Source organism: Ruditapes philippinarum, unplaced genomic scaffold (genome assembly GCF_026571515.1).
Source record: "Ruditapes philippinarum isolate M1 unplaced genomic scaffold, ASM2657151v2 ctg16205_1_1_1_1, whole genome shotgun sequence".
Classification (NCBI taxonomy): domain Eukaryota; kingdom Metazoa; phylum Mollusca; class Bivalvia; order Venerida; family Veneridae; genus Ruditapes; species Ruditapes philippinarum.
In genome coordinates this window covers 22296-43614 of record NW_026859996.1, presented here as the reverse complement: position 1 = coordinate 43614, position 21319 = coordinate 22296, and the positions used below count along the sequence as shown (strand labels likewise).

Sequence of the window (21319 nt, the reverse complement as noted above, 5' to 3'; positions counted from 1 at the left end):
GTTTTCCTATATTCGACTTATACTACTTCTAATGGACAAGGTAATGTGATGGGCGCAAGAAAAATAGATTAAACTTGACCAGTCCCGACAATTCTGACAATGGTAATACTGTACACATTTGCAAGTCTTATCTTACCTGCTGAATTTGTAAAATTCACTTTTCAAGCTTCCATCGATCAGTCTAGTAATATCAAGGTAGCCATTTCAAAATTTAGTCAGCTATAAGTACAGAGCCGGTGCAGCTTGTCATACATGTGTCTCTATATGGTAAAATCTTTTCGGTTCCAGCAGTTTTGTAAACAGAAGTCATATGTACACAATTGCTATTGATCTAAGCTACAGTTTTCGATCTGCCTCAATGTCTATGTTACTGTAGTTTATATTTTTCAAGATAGAAAAGTTATGCATGTGAAAGGTCCATCGAAGAAAACTTTTACAAAACGATAGTATTGTGACATTTTACGGTAAAGGAAAATGGTGCGACATTTAATGGCAAAATATTTAGAGACATTTAGCGGCGGTTGTGACATTTAGCGGCGGTTGTGACATTTAGCGGCAATGGTACGATATTTAGTAACAAGTGTGACATTTATAGTCCAGCCATTCAATTTATAACCTAGAAAAAAATGCAAAAGAATTAATACCTTGTGCACCATACGTAACAATGCCTAATTAAGACACAATGTTATTTTTAAGCCTCATTTCAATGGGGAGAGTGTCAAAATCCATCAATGAAAATGGCGAAAAAAAAACTTTTTAAGATGTCACAATTCAGGTATTTTTGTGAAAACATATGAACATACATGCATATGAATTTCATTTGATATAAAATCAAAATGAACTAATTAAAATAAATTAATTTAGAACAAATCTTAAGGATATAGTTTTGTTTATAATAGGATTTGGATAATTTATTTTGTATTTTAATTATTGCATTATTTATTTTTGAAAAAGGTGGAGCCTTTTGTCATGAATGTAGAAAAATGATTTAAAGTTATTTTCTTTGTTGTTTATAATGACTTTCAAAGAATATTCCTAAGATACATCAACACAATGATAAGTTTCAATAGTTATATTAATAGTAAAAACTTGAGAATGTGTCGCCATTGTTGAAAAAGTGGGTGGGGTAATATTTGACCCCTGAAGTATGACAAATATAAGCTAAATATAAAAAACCACAAGTTTCTACAAACATGTTTTTGACTTCAATGGCTCCAAAACAATGAAACGAACAATATCAACGACAAAACAAAAAACAAGCTCTGTCAATTCAGTCTAATCCTAGCAAAAGTTTAAGGCATGTTTAATTTTAAATATTTGAGTGTTTTTCGAAAAAGCAAAACAGGTTAAACCGTGATCACGTTATTCTTCATATATAAAAATACTAAGAAACATCACTGCGGTATACCGTACCCCGGATATTGCTCGATATTATGAGGACTTTCATCCCATTTCGCGACTTTGAACGAGGAAAGAAGGTATGTTTAGTGACGATATTTAGTTATTTTGAATTGGTTTGATATAAATTTTGTAGAAAAACAAATACTACGATAATTTCTCTAGTTACTGAAACTCCAAAAATGTTGAGAATAGCTTTGAAATATAATTAGGAGGTAAAAATTCGTCTCTTTTTTTTTGCTCACGTGATAAATGAGCTCAGATCAGTCAAATTTGATGTTTTTGTGCTATACTTCCTAAAAAGAAAAAACTTGAATCGAGTGAAATGTGATAAATGATGATAATGTTTATGTTGTAAATGTTCAATCAAACAATAGAACCTCAGATGACAGTGCATTTTTGAGAATAAATACACATGTCAGTGTACCGAGTATTGCGTTTGGAGTTGCCCGCCGGTGTCACGAGTATTGCTTTTAGTGTAACGAGTATTGGTTATCCAATGAAGAGTAAATGCAAGTAGTAAACACAAAGTATTTACCACATTTAATTTTAAATATTTCTTACTGTGTATACTTATTTACACTATATGTGCAGAATATGCAGAATTCGGAGGTACTTTACTGAAAACATCTGCGAATAATCCAGATTTACATTCCTGCTCGTGAAAAATCTCAGCCGAACGAACTCAGCAATTTTCTGTGTTTAAAATGTCCTCGTTGCTATCGAAGGATCAACCTTTCCAGAATTTGTTAATAATTATTGCATACTAGTATCTTACTTTAAATAGTAAAAAATGCATCCAAAGTGCATTAATACTGCCTCAATATTGTTAATATTAGACGGTATTGAGCAAGTGTGCCAATATTTAATATCAACCGACTTCCTTCTATGCCAAAAATCCATATAAAGGTAACTTTCGGGCATTTTGTACCTGCATTCTAGCAACGGCAGACCGTCTGCACTTGAAATTTTTGTTACGCCATTAGCAATGAGTTACCGTATGACTGCCGAGCGGGTACAGCTCAAAAACCGAATAAAAGATTTTGATAAGATTATGATAAAGGGCAGCAGATGCAATAAAAAAGCTTATGTTCCTTATAACCTTTTACCTCATAAAGGCGTGTTTTTTGAAGGCTTTACACCCCACCCCTTTTGAGGCCTCAAATAGTGTAAAACATGCGCTATTTAGGCCCCAAACACGGTTTTTTTTTTCGTTTGAGAAATGTTGTTTCAAAAGAGTGATCACTTTTTCGGCGCTACCCCTATTAAAAAGGTACATCAAGGGGCTTACGCAGGGGGGGGGGATGTGCCCCCTTCTGTTTGGGGGTTTGAAGTGGGCAGTAGCCCCTCTAATCGCCGAGAAGACTTGGAACTTGTGGGGGGCTAAATGGCCTCAGGTCTATTTAAAGGTACCGTGTAATAAACGCCGAAAACCTAAGACTTTATCTCAATCAATTGAGAAGTTGGTGTACCTTGAAATCAGTTTTGATGGGAAAAAAACAACGCAAAATAGAGGTTTTTGGCAATTTTGAGACGCCCCTACCCCGTTGCCATGATAATTGGAAATTTAAAATTGAGCATGCTATTCCACAGGCTATGGTCCAGCTAACATTTGTGCCCTGTTTGATCAGTATTGAAGCATTTTTTATAGTTCTCATAGCAGTTTGAACTTGTAACAAGAGGCTTAATTATAATTTAATGAAAACAGCCATTTTTCGCATTATGCTCAATGCAGTAAAAGGTTAAGACGATACCGGCATGCTTAAACGGCATAAGCCCTCAGGCCAATATTTTATTAAGTGCGTCGATATGTTTCTTAAGGCAAACTTGCCCTGTAAAAACCTATTATCAATGTCATCTAAATATTTTTTTTATTCTTGTCCATTTCAGAGATGGGTCTCCTTGATCAAAGTGTCTTGAGACATGTATTTAAAGTTTTTTATCGCCAATTTTGATGGTTCTACCCTGCTTCCGACCCTGCACATACTTAATTTCATCCATAGTGTGATTTTCAACGAAATTGGAAATTAAATCTCTGTATTTGCCCGTAGGAAAAGAACAGTAATAACACTGAAAATGCACTGTTGAATCTGAAATATTTGAATAAATATCATATAAACAGTACATTATCAGAAAAATGAAATTGAATCGATAAACAGACGTGAAAATTAGACAAAAATATCGAGTTTCCATACTAATGTGCTCATTCTGTTTTGCAATACTCTGTACACTAAAGTTGGGCTATTTTGCAATACTCTGTACACTTAAAATCAATACTCGGTACACTGTCTTGTATCATTTTTGGCCTGTATCTTTTTGTACTTTCACACTTTTTGCCTGAAATTTGGACAAGGCATACTTGGATTGTGAATAAAAAAATTGCTCGATTCAATTTTTTTTATATTGGTAATATAATAATTTCTAACGATTCTACAGTATCGCGGTCAGTATTTTCTAGTGAGCAGCGGATCGTTTAGGGGTAGTTTAATCAATTTTACAAATACCTGTAATACTTTTACGTCTTTTAGAGCTACAAAAATACCTCTAGATATATAAAACCCGTTTAGATAAATGAAATAGCCATTTGTTTGGAAAATATCGTCGCTGAACTTACCTTCGTTCCCCGTTCAAAGTCGCAAAATGGGATGAAAGTCCTCATAATATCGAGCAATATCCGGGGTACGGTATACCGCAGTGAACATGCAAATAAATTATTTTGCAATTTTTTCTACCTTTGGCCATTTTTAGGCTAGACTGACTGGACTATTAGCGTCGTTGCGATATATAACGGCGCCACACAGTGACCTTTTACGAAACATATGTACGACAATTAGACAACTAATGATATAAGGCAAATTATGCCTTAAAAACAAATCATGTTTTTCTTCTTTAAAACGGTCAAACATGAGTTTTATAGAGAGTGTAAATCATCGTTTTATACCATGTTAAATGCTTATCACCAGAAGTAAGTAACGCTAATATGCAATTTTAATGGGTCATAAAAGTAGCAAAACGAAAACAAAGTTGTATAATTGGACTTACATGCAAAACAATAAATCATTTAAAAGTACTAATTGCCAAAAACCAACAGAAGCAAATGCGTTTAAGATAAATTGACAAATTGAGAAATTATTTGAAAACTATAATAGGACACCAAAATAAAAAAAAACTTTTGAGAAATAAAAATAAAAACGTTTCAGGGGCTTAAAGAACAAAAGAATAGCCGGCCAAGTGAAAATTATTTCGAAACACGTAAATATTTAGTAAAAAAAAACAACAGGAAAGCAATTTCGTTCGGAATAATTAACACATTTCGTTTTATTTTATACTTTTAATTAGTATTCCGAGTCTTGCGCTTTATTTACAAAAATAGTAATGTCCTGTTTACATGGAAATTAAATTTGCATTTCTTTTTAGGAAATTGAATTGAAGAGAGGACAGTTTATACAAGCGGCACACTGTACCTTATTTATAATTACCCTCTTCTTTTTCTGAAACTTACCAGTTGCCGATGTAAAACAGTCGACTTTAATAAATTGTGAAATGTATGTGAAGAAGGTAAATGATGAGTAGCTTCATATTCTTTAACTAATTTACTTTAATACTGGTAAAGTTTTGACATTAAAAGGCAATAAAATAGAATTTACCTGTCTCTAGGTTAAATGTTCAATATGCTATCTACCTTTGTTTGCACCATACTGATCCTTTGATCTCGGAGATCTCTGACACATCCAAAAATATCTACATAACCCTGGTCCATGCCTTGGTCATATAAGATGTCAAGAGCGGTGAAAGTCCCTGTTCTTCCAACTCCGGCACTACACGGTTTGTAAATAAACATATAGACAGTTGTACAGTTTTATTATGAAATGTTATTTAACCTAGCTGATGTAGGTCATAACCCTGTCTGAAAGGGATTTTCTTTATTCTTTATTTAGTAAACTAGAAAATTGCAATAAGGTATGAAAAAGTAGGCAAAGAAAATGAGGATGTGTCACGTTTCTCAAATATTATAAGCATTAAAATACGGATATAATAACGGAGTATATCTCATTTAGACTGTAAACGCAAGCTTACCCTTACCACTCTTTAAATCTTTATAGCGAACAGTGCAGACATATTGTGACTTAACGCGCATTCTAAAAGATAGGTGCATTCATGCAATCACGTGCATTTGGATATCACCTTATCAGGACAGTCACGTGTATTTCATCCAGATGTACAGTCATGCATTTAAACAATTCCTTGTATAAACTAAATGATGATTAATGAAAAGAAGACATGCGTTTAACTTGATGTATTTATAATTTCAGATACCCCGACCGTTTTGTACCTACAGGCTAATATTAATTATGCCATTTAGTTTTTCGAAATATTTTTTTATATTCTTATATTTATATTTCAAAATAAGCAACTTACCTGCAATGGACCAGCCAAGGGCGTTCCTTTTCCTTATCGTGTTTCCGTACACGATACCAGAAATGTAATAAACTAGTCGTGCTGCGAGGAACATCTTTATCTGGCCATGCCGTGTAATGAAACTGTGTCACAGTTCTAACAGTCCCTGGATAATTCTGACAAAGTAAATTGGGTGTTTAATAAGTTAAGTCTCAGAACATGATAGCAGAAATATTACAAACCGGTCTGCAAGGATATATTTTTTGCCATGTCATGTAGTAAACTAAGTCGCATAACAAGGATTGTGACAACATATTTAAGCATTAGGTCTCTTTGATCATGCAAATTTCAAGAAAATTAATACCGACATTTTGAAAGTTCCTACTTGCCATAAATTAAGATACTTAAATTTCCAATTAGGGACATTAAAGTATTACCTGAAACTTCATAAGCCGTGCACAACACTACAAAATACACTACATTAATTATTCTATTCCTAAATGTAACAGAAAAGAAACAATGCCGTTTAGTGAAACTTTATAATTTATAACGACCCCTCATTTTAGGGCTATATTTTCAATATGTAATATGCATATTATCCGAAATGATATTATATATTTATGATATTTATGTCATTTGAGAGTTACACCAGTACTGGAGGAAGGGAGTCTAGTACTGGTGTAACTCTCCAGGAACGATGGTTAGAAAACAACTCGCCTTAATGACTGAAATGCTGTTGGGAAAAGGCGTAAAATGACACAAACAAACAAAAAGGTATAAACACGTTCACGAACATGTGACGCTTATATGCCATATATGCGTTTTGTCTTAATTTTATAAAGACAGAAATACCGTACAGCGAAACTTTGTATATCATTTTCAATTTTTCCTGACAAGCAAGTAAACTAACTTTTTGTCAGTGTTATAATACTATTATTTGAGTAAAAATAAAGATATAAAAAATTTCCACACCTCATGTAAAACTGTTAATGTCCGTATGGTAAATTCAGCAAATATATCCTCAGACTCTGTTTGCACTATCACCGAACCATACATCAACCGTTCATCAAGATCTGGCCAATATCTTATGCATTTCATCTATGAAAACAAATATCAAAATACAAACAAAAAACATGTATAGTATTCAACTGAACTGAATTGTACCCCCCCACCATATCCAATGGTCGCAAATTTCATTCCTCTTCTTCAATTACAGTTATAAAAAAACAGTCTTCCAGGTGATATTTTTAAACCGAGGGTACCGTGCAATTTGCTTTACATCTTCAATAACTTCAAATATAAAAATTATAAGTAATTGTATCTTTCAAAATTGAGACATTTTTGTATCAGTTTCGATATCATCGAAATGTTATCTTACTTAAAGTCTTCAAAACTGTTCATGTTCTCAGTTGTGACTATTTATTAACACACACACACACACACACACACACACACGCACACACGCACGCACACACGCACGCACGCACACGCACACGCACGCACGCAAGCGTGCGACACACAAGTACACACACACTTATTTCATGCTATTTCAAATGGAAGATACAAAGATTCAAAATAAATTTGTAATAAATATATAGATTCTACCTTAGCTAGTTCGACTAAGTTTGTGACCATAACAACAGTTTGAATATCCTTTTCCCAAATCATTCTCCAAAAGTCGTCTAAAGTAAAGTCAATTGGTCCTTAAATTAAAAACAGCAAATAAAATCATTATATCAACCATTTAACAATCAACCATTTAACATCACTGCAAGAACGTTGCAAAAAAACATTTCTTTAAAAAGGGCAGATTTAAAAAAAAAGCTTACGTTCTACCTTTCACCAACAGTTCGTGAGAATTCTGTAGACTTCGACACCTTTCGTACATAAGGAAAGCGCTCAGCAGACAATATTGTTTTTTATCAAAGTCGCGTGACTCAATATGTTTGGGACCCATACGGCATTTGCCGAATTAAGAAGAAAATCAGTTGTTTTTTATGAGAACTCATTAATTTCAAAATGTTTCTAGAACTTATTATCCAGATATGAATTATCTTTACCTCATTGGACATGGTTTTCAGCTATAAATATTATTGTTTGTATAAGCAATTATACATGTAGTTACTTGCAAGAGCATCAAAAATATTCGCAACGTATCACTTACCTTGGGCAGCTATGTAAGCATTTTCCTTTAAGTGACCCTGAAGGATAAAACAGAAATATTTAGAATCATCTAATTTTGATGTAAAATACTTGTTCATGAGTCTTGTAAAATATGCATGCAGAATGTGTTAAATGATCCAAATCATGTCATGTAGGAAATAACTTGTTCCATTTAAGTTAAATAAAAATAATCTGGCAAGTGTCCTGTACTGAAATAATTACTATGTGTTTTATATTTTCATAGATGATCGGCTTTAAAGAAGCAAGAGTCCGTCAAAGAGAACAGTTTATTTCTAAAATCAAATACGAATACTGTAAGTCTAATAAAATCAAAATATTATTAACATCAAAATATAAAATTTCACTGGACCGAAAGAGTGATATACATTTTTTATTTTACTGATAATTTTTAGCAAATCACTGAGTAGAAAACTTGATATTTTACCCTGATGAAGGCTGCATTTATGTAATTGCTGTATGGATTATCTGGTAACGATTTTAGTATAACTCTACAATGATCATCTGAAATGATAAAGTATGAATAACTTCACGGAGTCTGGAATTACGATTGGAATTTCATTATAAAGAATATTGGACACAGCTATATTGCAAAGTCAACTAAGTTCGTGAATATTCGTGAATTATGAATATCCAGTAATCACCTGTATTACATCTTAAGTATATGTATAACATAAGTAATGTCATCTTAGTTCTTTCTTTTTCATTGATTCGTATTTAATTTAGGGTAATCAATTTTGTATTTCTAAACATGTGTTACATTACGGAGTGAAACGTCGTTTTTGATTGGATAATTGTGATATTTAAATTATAATAATATACACACAGCTGCTGTAAAAATATAATCTACATAATTATGAATCAAAATTAGCAATTGGACCGAATGCAATATTAAAAATTCGATTATAACCTTACTATATATGTTAAAGAAGTTGCTCGAGAATGTCTATTTGTCAACCCATCGTTTATACGCAAATAAAACAACAACCTAATAATAAAATAATTTCACGTAGTACTACATAAAACACAATATTTGATACATACACGCATACATGGCCTTATATCTGTTTTTGCCAGCATTTCCCGGATTTTTTGCCACTGTGGTAGGGTGCTGTAACCCGACGGGTAGTTTCTGAAAATAGTTAATAAAATTGAATAAAAAGCCACGCATGTATTCAATATATTTTTAATCTTGTCATATTTTTTGATGTTGCTTTTTGTTTTTTTCATAAACTTCATTACTTTTAATGGGTCAATGTTAAATGTCGTACAATCTACGATACAATGTATTTGACATTGACCCGATGCCTCTAAAATGAACACAAATTCTGCATGGCTAACCCGTAAAGTATTGGCCTTTGGAATATATTCAGTTTTGTCTTAAAGAGACATTGCTTGCAAGATAGTCAAAAGCATTACCAAAACTAATTTATTTTTGAAAGTATGACACATAACAATTTCAGAATATGAATATATAGCGCTCCAACCTTATACACCTTTATCCACTGCGATTTAACGCATTGTGCATAAGTTATCAACGTATCCCAAGCTCTGAGATTTATACTCTACACGGATGTCTATACTCTGTATAGGCTAATAGATAAAAGCTAATCTTCTCAGACGAAAGAAATTAAAATTTCAATAATGCTAAAATCAATTACAGCCAATATGTATCTTTCTGAAGCATTAAGTCAATAACCAATCATTGCCAATAACCGGCCGATTTTTATTACATGTACATACCTTAAATTCTTTTTCGAGATTGTTGTCGTTCCGTGTTATTTTATCTACATAGGTCTTAAGCTTTTCGACCAGAATTGAAGTTTCCGACAATTTTGTGCCAACAGGTCCCGCATTGCAATACACGTCATCCAGCTGTTCTTCCGCCGGAACGGAGAGCGTACCTTTTAAACTGTTGCTTTTAGACGCTTTAATAATTAATACAAAGTTGAAAATACGTCTTATGTTGAAAAAAAAATTGCCCGAAGTTTATAGGACATAAGGGATTACATAGTTTATATGAACTAGTAAAAAATGGTTGTAAGTAAAAATGGTTGTAAGATTTAATTATAAAAAATAACACACATTGGTTTGAGTTAGTTCTTATTATACCGAACCAACATGCTAATGTAATTTTACAGTCCTAATTTCTTTAAAAATATTTTTGATGTTTTAGATTCTTTAAGTGATAATGATTCATTAATTTTTTGTGGAGACTTTAATCTTGTTCAGAATCCAGACTTAGATTACCATAATTATAAATCAAAGGTTCATAATATTAAGGCTAAAAATTTGTTAATAGAAGTTATTGAAGATAAAGACCTAATAGACCCTTTTAGAGAATTACATGGTGATGTCAGAAAATATACATGAAGACAAACTAACCCTATATAAAATTTGTAGATTAGATTTTTTTCTTGTAACAAGTAATCTGTATCAGTTTGTACGTAAATGTGACATAGATGTTAGTTATAGATCTGATCATTCAATTATATATTTAGATTTTTGTTTTGTTCCTGTTAGTCGTGGAAAAGGTTTATGGAAATTTAATAATTCTCTTCTACATGACATTGAGTTCCTTGATATAATAAATAAGAAAATAGATGAAATAAAATTACAATATTGTTTAGCAGTTTATAAAATAGATTATATTTTAGATATACAAAATACTGAAATAGATTTTGTTATTAATGCTGAACTTTTTTTGGAGACACTTTAAAAATTAATGGAAATCAGAGGTAAAACTATTTCTTATAGCTCACTTAAGGCAAAGGAAAAAATGTTTATGAAAAACAACTAATGGAAGAAATTATTCATATTGAACAAAATTTAACAATTGAAAATAAAGACAAACTTTTACATTTACAAAATGAGCTGAATGAACTTAGATGCAATAAAATTAAAGGTGCTATGCTCGGGTCTAGGTCACAGTGGATTGAATTAGGAGAAAAACCTACTAACTATTTTTTAATAATTTAGAAGAATCACATTGTTAAGCTAGAACAATTCCTTTTCTAGAACTTGATGACGGAACTTTTATATATGATCAAAAAGATATACTTACAGAAACTTGTTCTTATTATGAAAATTTGTATAAAAATGTTGTTTTGACTGATGACTCTGATATTGATAAAGAATTAGAGAATTGTGATATTACTATGTTGTCTCAGGAACAATCAGTAAAACTAGTTGTCTCAGGAACAATCAGTAAAACTAGAAGGTCTCCTTTCGTACGATGAAGTCTCTTTTACATTAAAAATTAAAAATGATAAAAGTCCTGGATGTGATGGATTTACAGTTAACTTTTTTAAAACCTTTCGGAATAGAATTGGACAGGACATTTTGTTGTGAAAGCTATTAATTATGCATATAATGCTAATTCATTTTCTAGAAATCAGAAATTAGGAACCATGACATGTATTCCGAAAGAAAACAGGCCAAAACAATTTTTAAAAAATTGGAGACCAAATACCTTATTAAATGTAGTATATAAATTAGCTTCAGGTAGTATAGCAAATATATTGAAAACTGTTTTAGATATTTTAGTGTCAAAAGATCAAACTGGATTTGTTAAGAATAGATAAATTGGTGAGAATACTAGTTTATTATATGATATAATGAAATTTACTGAAGATAATAATATGCCAGGTTTAATTATGGTGATATATTTTGAAAAAGCTTTTGATACTCTGTCTTTTACATTTATTGAGAAATGTCTTTCGTTATTTTGTTTTGGTCCTATGTTTAGGAAATGGATATCTCTGTTTTTATACAATACTGAAACTTGTGTCATATTAAATGGTTTTTTTATCCAATTTTTTTAAAGTTAGGCGAGGTTGTAGGCAAGGCGATCCAATTTCACCGTATATTTTCATTTTATGTGCAGAGATATTAGCAGTAAAAATAAGACAATGTAAGGATGTTAAAGGCATAATTATAGATGGGGAATAATGTAAAATTAATCAATTTGCAGATGGTACATCACTTCTATTAGATGGTTCAGAAAAATCTCTAAATAGTGCTTTAAAGTTTACAGAAATTTCTGGATTAAAGATAACTTTTGACAAAACTAAGGTTATTTGGATAGGCTCTCTTAAATATAGTACTAGGTCTATTAAGACAAGATGGAAATTAACATGGGGTGATACACAGTTCAAATTGTTAGGTTTAATATTTGATGTTGATTTAGAAAAAATGAATGACTTAAATTTTAATGAAAAACTTCACAAAGTAAAAAATAGTATCATTCACTGGAATAAGAAAATATTAACTCCAATAGGAAAAATTGCTGTTATTAAATCAATATTGCTTCCTTTATTTACTCACTGTTTCACAAGCCTACCAACACCAAATACTGTATTTTTGAAAACACTTAATGACTTATTTTATGATTTTTTTGGGGGAAGGCAATGCACAAATAAAACTAGAAATGTGTCCATAGGACACGGATGCCCCAACACGCCACTGTTCTGTCAATCTTATGACTCTAGGTCAACTATTTTTTGGACTACATGTGCCACAAGTTGAAAACTAAAAATCAACAAAGGGCCATAATTCTGTTAAATTTGGTCGCAGCAAAAATACCTTCCTTTACTACCATCTACACATTAAGGTTGTTCATCCCTGGAAGTTTAAGCAAAATCTGCCATCCGGTTTAAGAGGAGTTGCGTTCACAAAATTTCTACATAGTATATAGTGAAAAAATCAACAAAGGGCCATAATTCTGTTAAATTTGGTCGCAGCAGAAATTCCTCCCTTTACTACCATCTACACATTAAGGTTGTTCATCCCTGGAAGTTTAAGCAAAATCTGCCATCCGGTTTAAGAGGAGTTGCGTTCACAAAATTTCTACATAGTATATAGTGAAAAAATCAACAAAGGGCCATAATTCTGTTAAATTTGGTCGCAACAAAAATTCCTTCCTTTACTACCATCTACACATTAAGATTGTTCATCCCTGGAAGTTTAAGCAAAATCTGCCATCCGGTGTAAGAGGAGTTGCGATCACAAGATTTCGGGAAGTACGGACAGACGGACGGACAGACGGATGGACGGACGGACGGACAGACGTACGGACGGACACTCGGACGGACAACTGCAACGCTATATGCTCCCACTCTGTGGGGGCATAACAATCAGTACTAATTAAAACATACAAAGAAGGTGGTTTAAACATGGTTGATATTCATAGTTATATACATAGTTTAAAGATAAAATGGTTTAAAAGATATATTAGTAATAGCAAAAGTAAATGTTATAAGCTAGTAAACGCATTGTTTAATATTGATAAAAATTTTAACACTGGAAAGATGTTTTGTAATTTGATTATTAGTAAAATAACAAATTCTTCCTGGATTGATGTTTTAAAAGCTTATATGGTGTTTGTAGATAAAATTTGTATAGATAATATAGAGCAAGTATTACATATGCCATTTTTTTAAAATCACAACTTTTTAGCAAGAAATAGATATATTTACATTCAGACATTATATAATAAAGGCATCAGATTTGTAAAAGATATAATTATAAATGAACAGGGCAACTTTGTAGATTTGATATATTTAGAACAGGTCACAGGTAAACCTGTGAACTTTTTACAGTATCATAGTTTAAAACAGGCAATAAAAATGTGCATGCAAAAGCTAAAAATTCAGACATACCTACAAGTCAAGAAAGGTGGAACACATGTTTTAAAGATAATAACATTAATTGGCAGTTAATATATAGTTATGTTTTCAAATGTTCTAAAGATTCATATATTCAGTGGTTCCAAACAAGAATTATTGATAGAACTTTAGCTACAAACTCAGTTTTGTTTAAAATGAAAATTGTTGACAATAAAATGTGTACTTTTTGTAAATGCTGTGAAGAAACACTTTTATTAACATTTATTTTGGGAATGTCAGAAAATTCAAAGCCTATTTCAATACATTAAATAAAAACTAACAAAATTTTGATGATGTTCTTTGTTGTAAATCATTCATATTAGGTACAGAAACTAAAGATTTTAAATATGACATATTGTTTCTAGAATTGAAAAGATATATTTATTTGTCTAAGAGAAAAATCTTTTTACCTACATGTATTGGTTTTAAAAATAGTTTGATATTAGCATGGAATATTTATAGAAATACAAATTTGACAGATGATGAAAATAATAGATGGTCAATTATAAGATCCTTAATTGCTGAAACTACACTTAATATGTGAAACAAAAAATTACCTCGTAACAGATTGCTTAATTGTTTAATAATAAATAGTAGCTTTTTATTGGTAAAATATTTTTGGAAAAAAGATGGGTTAATTGTATGTATGTTGTTTATATTTATATACAAAGTATATACTGTACATGTATTTGACAATATTTACATTAATATAATTATTTTGCAACATATATATTGTATATTAACAATGTAAGGTATGATGGAGGAAGACCCCGACCCCTCATACCTAATACGAGGTAAATAAACGGGGTTACCCAAATAGGGCCTCAAAACAAAAAACAACAAAAAAAAACAAAAAAAAAAAACATTCTAATGTAATTTTACACCGCTACTGCTTTATTACTTCGAGAACCACATTTGATTTTTATCAGGGTAGAGAACTAGAACATTAAGTTTACTTCAGTCTATATAGATTACTCGCCCCTAGGAAATATTTTTAAAAAAAATGACCATGTGCAGTCATTTTCAGGATGATAAATCGAATTAACGCCATGTGACGTGAAATTTGGCTATGTCGTAAAATATTTACGTGAGGTATAATAAATCCTAATATTCCTGTCCTGTAGGCTTACACAAAGAACTTTTTTAAATTTATGACTAAAAGCCTAGCATCTCATCGTCCTGTCAGGAACCGAGAGTAACAGTCTCCTTATAGTGCTGATTTCATTTGAGTAAATTCAAAATTTAAGCAAAAGACATTTTAGCAGACGACAATTTTTCCAGCAAACAAAAGGGTAAATATAATATTAGTACCTAATGTAAAAAGATAAACACTGGTATAGAAACAGACTGACAACCATTTCGTATTGTCCAACAATATTGACCTGGCACTTCATTAATTTTCGTAAAGGTCATATGAATAAACACTGACCAGTATCTATCGAATATATCGATATATTTGCTAACCTCACTGGTCAGCGATGTGTGGTGTATTGGTAAAGATGTCGGACTACCGATCTGATGGTGTCTGGTTCGAGTCCTTAGCAACACAACGTTATATTTTTTTAATTTACTTGCAAAAATTAATTTGAAATCGTTTTTCTAACCTGGTTTTACAATACCTTTTAAGTGGTATTTTTATATACAATTATATTTTTATTTTCTTACCGTATCTTTCTTTCGGCGGTTCTTTTGTGACATTATGCATCGTATACATATATGCTTTAGCGCATATACACGCTTTAAAGGCATATATTAAAAAACTACATAGATAGTACACACAAAAAAAAGGTTCGCAATAGGTTTAAGAGAATGATAATTTTAAAATAAAAAAATAAATAGGTGAAAATGGGTTCGAACCTATCAGTTTACATGTACGTCTACATTCTTCAAGTGAACCCCCTTTACCAACTGCGCTAGATATTTTTTAATTTACACCATTGTTACAATTAGATATTTACATGCATATCGATGTACAAGTAGATCGTAAAGTTTACGTAATAAACCGACTACAGGGTCAAATGCAAGAGTGCCAGGTCAATGTTGTTGGACAATTTGTGGAAACGGTTCGTGTAAAACAATCAAAACATGTTTAAAAAAGAGTTACGTATTTACCTTTTGACAAAGCCAACTCTGCTTGTATATTAGCTGAGTTTTCATAAACGTTATTTTGTTTATCTATCGAATTTTCATAGACATTGTCCCGTTTATCAACCTTATTTCCATAAACATTGTTCTGTTTATCTCCGCCACGCTCTCCCTTTAGGTCATCGAGTGGGGATGAATCTAATGTAACATCACTGTGTGGCATGTCCCTGTTATGTAAATATATATGTATGTATATTTAAGATACATGTAAATAGTTTATTTTTATTTCGTTGTTTTACGTTATATTTCAGTTTGATGATATATGTACATGTACAAATAATTTTGATTTTACTTAGCTAGCCTTTTTTCCAAGCAGTTAATAGTTACGTGTCATTTTGACTCAAGTTAAAATTCATGACAAATTTTGTCAGACCTGATTTTGGTTTTAATGTAAAAAAATAAATATTCCATGAGATAAATTCAAGTTAAACAATGTGTTTAACATATACGTTTTTCGTTTCTTTCGTCTCCACAACAAACAACCAAGCACCAGTATTGCTATGACAACAACAGCAGCAAATAAGCCGCCGACAACACCCGCCACGGGGAAGCTATCTGTATCTTTACTTTTTTGTATCATTGCTGAAAACAAACAAAAAAATGTTTATTTTGTGTCTATATTTTATAAATTCGTATTCATCGTGTAAAATGTGTATCAACGCGTGATTTGATTGGTCGTTCAATCAAAGCGATATGTTTAAATTGAATGAATTTAGTATTTCATTTACTGTAACATATCATTCAAATAACGTGCGTGCAGCCCACTAGTTTCTTAAATTCCAGGCAATTGTAAATATTTTCGAAAAGAGATTATTACCGATATGCTAAAATATCAAAATTATTGGATTTATTCGAAGACTAATTCAGGCGATTTTCAAAAAAAGAAGAGTTTATTGTCAATAAATATTTGCTATGAAACTAGAATATGGCACATTAGTAAGGTCACGATCATATTTATTAATCTCTACAGAACATAACAAAACTGCAAATTAATTGAAATATATATTACGTTTTTCAACTTAAACACAATATACGAAGTTGCATACTGTCAAATGTACATGCGACAGTGTTAAATCGCTCACCTTCAACACATATGCTACCCATGTACTTGTCCGAACATCCTTCATCGCACACTCCAGTGATTTTGTCACATGTGGTTCCCGGCTTACAATTACCACAGACGCCAGAGCAGTTATAACCGTGGTAACCGTCCTCACATTCTGAAAGTTAACATTGAATTTTATAGATATGACATACTTATTATTGTTAGACCATAATTTGATTGTATTCTTATAAACACCTAATAATGAAATGACAATTTTAAAAGCTTTAAAAGCCATTGATATGATTGCATGCTCCAATTATTTTACAATTGTTACTGCAAACATTTAAACAACCCGCTCCATACCACCCTGCTGGACATTCTGTTAATAAGATACAAATGAAAAAGAAACATAGTTAGTAATATTAAAGTTAACGGAAGGGGATATTGACACGTCATATCACGTCACAAAGAAGTCACAACACAACTTAATAAAATTAAGACCACCCCGTTATTAAGACCATTTTTAAAAAGAACAGAATGTTCTGTTCTTTATATCAATGGTTACATTATCCAGAATTAAGACCACCTCGCTTATCCAATTTTAAGACCACCAGATTCAGTCCCAATTTTTTTATTTGTTTTTCTTTGATCCCACTATTGAGACCATTGATATTTAAGTTAACCCCTACCAAATTCTTAATTTTTTTTAATGTTCTTATGCATGACACATGGTTTCACAAGGTGTGAAAAACTGTTGATATGGGACTATTGTATGAAAAAAAAGGTTGAAAGTAAATTTTAGAGTGGTTGAATGTTGCTTTCAGCACATTTATTTTGTGAAAAATAAATATCTTATTTGATAGGTGAACTATGTACATCAAATGTTAATTAATATTGAAATCAAACCAAAGAGAATTTAATGTTATATTACTTCAGAAATATATCTACCACTCATTAGATAAAATGTTATAACATACTTTTATATTGTTAAGATACATATTGTTTGTTCATGCAACATGACTAAAATACACCGTGGACATAAAGTATGTAAGCCATAAGAATATTGACATTTAAGACCACCCCGCAATTAACACCACTTTGGATCAGTCCCAATTGTGGTCTAAATTGAGGGTATTTTTTCGAACATTACATCATGTTACATCACTCATTGTTCCTCACGTATGAAAACAAATCTATGCATTTTGAACAATTTGAACTTTTGTATCTCGAATTAGATAAGTCATTTCATTGTTTTAAGTATGTTGACATTTACTTTATAAAGCTGCAACACTAATCCAAAAGCTCCATCATCTAACTCTTTGTGTGCGAAATGGCAAATATCACATTTAAATTAAGGGAGGAATTTATATTCAAATATAACACGTACTTTCTGTGCATCTGTCTGTTGTTTTATACCCTTGTGAACATCCTCCATCGCACGTGCCATCAGATGAATCACATGACCCATTTAAACAATGCCCGCATTGATTCTCACAATTTTCGCCCCATTCGGCACTGTCACATTCTGCAGAAAAGAAAACAATTGTCTTAAAAGTTGAAGGTGTGTATTTTTTCACTTTTTTTATTTTGTAAAATAATGTTTGGCACAATGAATATTTAATAAGATAAAAAGATGACAAATCATGAAGTAGCTTAACAGCATATTTTAGTATCAATTCTACAGAAACCAGAGACAAAAAGATAAAAAGAAGAAGCGCCGAGAAGTCATTTCTAAGGTCTGTAATCGTACGACTAAACTTAATATATACAATGAAGCTAGTTTTGAACTTTGTCTTATTTTTTGCAATTTAAAGTTCTGCGTCAAAGTTTTACGTTACACTGACACAGTATAGGTCATGTGGCAACGTTTCAGCTTTACTTGTGAAAGGCCTCAGGTGCCCTTTGTGCTTTATTTCAGGCACAAACGGGGACCTGAATAGAACCACTGGCGTTCCGCTGTCATCGATATAACCAGCTCTGGGATATGGCATCAGTAGCACATCAAAACCACAGCTCAACTGTACGCTTGAAAATAATTACTTTCAAAACACTAGGGGGCATAATGATAGAATAGCATGCTAAAAAATCAATTCCTGATAATAATAGTAATGATGATGATGACGATGATGATGATGGTGATTGTGGTGGTGATGATGTTGATGATGATGATGATGATGATGATGATAATAATAATACCAATGATAAAATCCGATTGTTTCCGAAAAGAAATATCCATCATCTCACCTTGCAAACACTTGCTTCCTTTCCAACCGGAAGTGCAGTTACTGCATGTACCGTTAACCCTGTCACAAATATCCTTGCATTCCGGACTACAAAGGCTGTTGCATTTATCACCATATGAAAATTTGTCACATTCTTTCACGACGAAAAAATAATATATATTAATTCAATGCCATCATTACACTAATACAAAATAGAATATCTAAGGGCATCCGTGACCATGGCATGGTTATCTTGAATATCAGAGCAATTAAACTAGAAAGTTAAAGAACTGTCTACTACATTTTATTTAAGAACTGTCCTTAAATTTGTATTTAAGAATGGCAAGAACTCTCCAATGGAATTCCCAGATTTCTTTTTGTAATTTTAAAATGACCAATGAAAATTCTTCTAATATTCAGTTCTTCCTTGTAAATTTTGCAGGAAGTTAAACTGATTACAGACGCACTTCGGCCGAAAAATTAGCATGTACCATTAGCGCTGACCCAGTGATACCGTATACAAAAGTCACTCACCCCTAAGTGTTTAATATTAAATATTGATACGATAGTATATATGCTTCAATAAGACAGCCTACCTTGATCACATTTAAACGTGTCCTTGAACCCGGCTTCGCAGCCACCACTGCATTCTCCATTTCTAGCATTACATGTTCCAGATAAACAGTGTCCGCACATTTTCGCACAATTCATACCCCAAAATCCAGCATCACATTCTTAAAACAGCACGCAGCAAATTTAGATAATTACAAACTTATTTCGCTACTATTTAGAGAGAATTAGCACAACACTAACTAATTGTATTACCAGTTAAGTTGCACCTGTAAAAGTAACTTAAATAGTGTTTTTCTATAATGTAATGGAAACTCAAATGCACATATCCCTCATTTTACATACATGAACTTGCATATAAAATGCTGATTATAGCACAGAATCACTCGTTGACACCAGAAACTGAATTTGCTCCCTAAAATTAGAGCGCTTTTGTTTTTCTTTTTTCCTTAAATTTTATTTGGCGTCCAAATATTATAACTCGTGAACTTATTTGTCTAGTTTCATTATGGTGCCACTGCGCCGAGTGATTAAAGTCGCTGACTTCAAACCACTTGCCCCTCACACCGTTCGAGACCCGCCACGGATTTTGGATTCTATGAGGAAGCTATCAAGCTAACTTACGGATGTTGGTGGCTCTAATCAGGTGCCCGTTCTTGCCTAAAGTAATGTTTAGATGGGCACATTAGGTCTGTCTCTACGAGCTAAGCTTCAAATCGCTTTATGATAATAATAGAGCTGATGCAACTTAAAACATTTAGACTACCAATACAAAAACAAACAATCAAACAAACAAGCAAACAAAACAAAATTTAAAATACACTGTAACGATCGCACCTCAATGTAAAACAAATATTTATATTATCCCACCCACTTTCTTTTCCTTAGAAATATTGTTATGTATTTTAAATGTACTATGTATAATATTGTAGTACTATAATACTGTTCATGATGTATATTTGTAATATGTGTTGACATTTCATGTTGTTTTCAGGAAATAATTACTGTGCACCCTAATCTACGCTTTAAAAGTGACGTATTTTTATGCTTGAATTCGCCGCTATTTATTTCAGCAGATAATCGTGTCTTATTCATATATTCTTAAATGGTATTAAAAATTATTGATAAATATCAATAATATAACTGTTATTTTCACAAAATGTACCTTTAAAAACATTCAAAGTGCTTTTATAAGTTCAAAATCCAGAAAAGAATTGTGAATTTTGAGTTACTTCCTGGTTTATGTCCGCCATTACATTTCCTACTACGTCATCGCTGATGACGTCACATCTGACGAAATTTTCATATAAATACAGCGGCATTGTTATTTTTTTCGGGAATACCATTGACGAGGGTATTCCGTGTGTCGCTCACCAACGAGAAAATAAATTCAATTGGTAAAATAACTATGGGCACAGAAGAGGTAAAGTTCCCTAAATCAACCAAAAAAAAAAAAAATGTGGTAATTCCTAAGTGTCTCCATCTCCAGTGTTTCAAAGTGTTTAAGTCTTGTGTTTACCAATATAACCATTCTTTTTAAAGTGTAAAGTTCGTTAAATTTACCTTGTTAGTTGGTGAAAATTATAAACCATTGAACCAACGTGTATTTCTCATAACTAATCTCTATCATGCGTATATTTCAAGTGCTAATTTATTAATGTGTACAATTGTTCAAAGATGTTGATAAACTGTGA

At 31.9% G+C, this 21319-nt stretch overlaps 1 protein-coding gene across 1 annotated transcript in view; it reads right to left on the bottom strand.

The window, feature by feature from the left end:
• Positions 1–5080: 5080 nt before the first annotated feature.
• LOC132758569 (multiple epidermal growth factor-like domains protein 10) overlaps positions 5081–21319 on the bottom strand; it is a gene marked incomplete at its 3' end in the record, with an annotated part of 32378 nt that continues 16139 nt past the window's right edge. Inside the window, exons 6-19 of the mRNA XM_060750245.1 lie at positions 19652–19789; positions 19078–19209; positions 18221–18358; positions 16871–17008; positions 16238–16370; positions 15756–15955; positions 9721–9905; positions 9022–9109; positions 8405–8481; positions 7961–7997; positions 7402–7499; positions 6769–6894; positions 5818–5972; positions 5081–5216 (exon numbers count right to left, since the gene is read on the bottom strand). Coding sequence (XP_060606228.1) covers positions 5081–5216; positions 5818–5972; positions 6769–6894; positions 7402–7499; positions 7961–7997; positions 8405–8481; positions 9022–9109; positions 9721–9905; positions 15756–15955; positions 16238–16370; positions 16871–17008; positions 18221–18358; positions 19078–19209; positions 19652–19789 — 1781 coding nt within the window. The remainder of the gene's footprint in view (positions 5217–5817; positions 5973–6768; positions 6895–7401; positions 7500–7960; positions 7998–8404; positions 8482–9021; positions 9110–9720; positions 9906–15755; positions 15956–16237; positions 16371–16870; positions 17009–18220; positions 18359–19077; positions 19210–19651; positions 19790–21319) is intronic.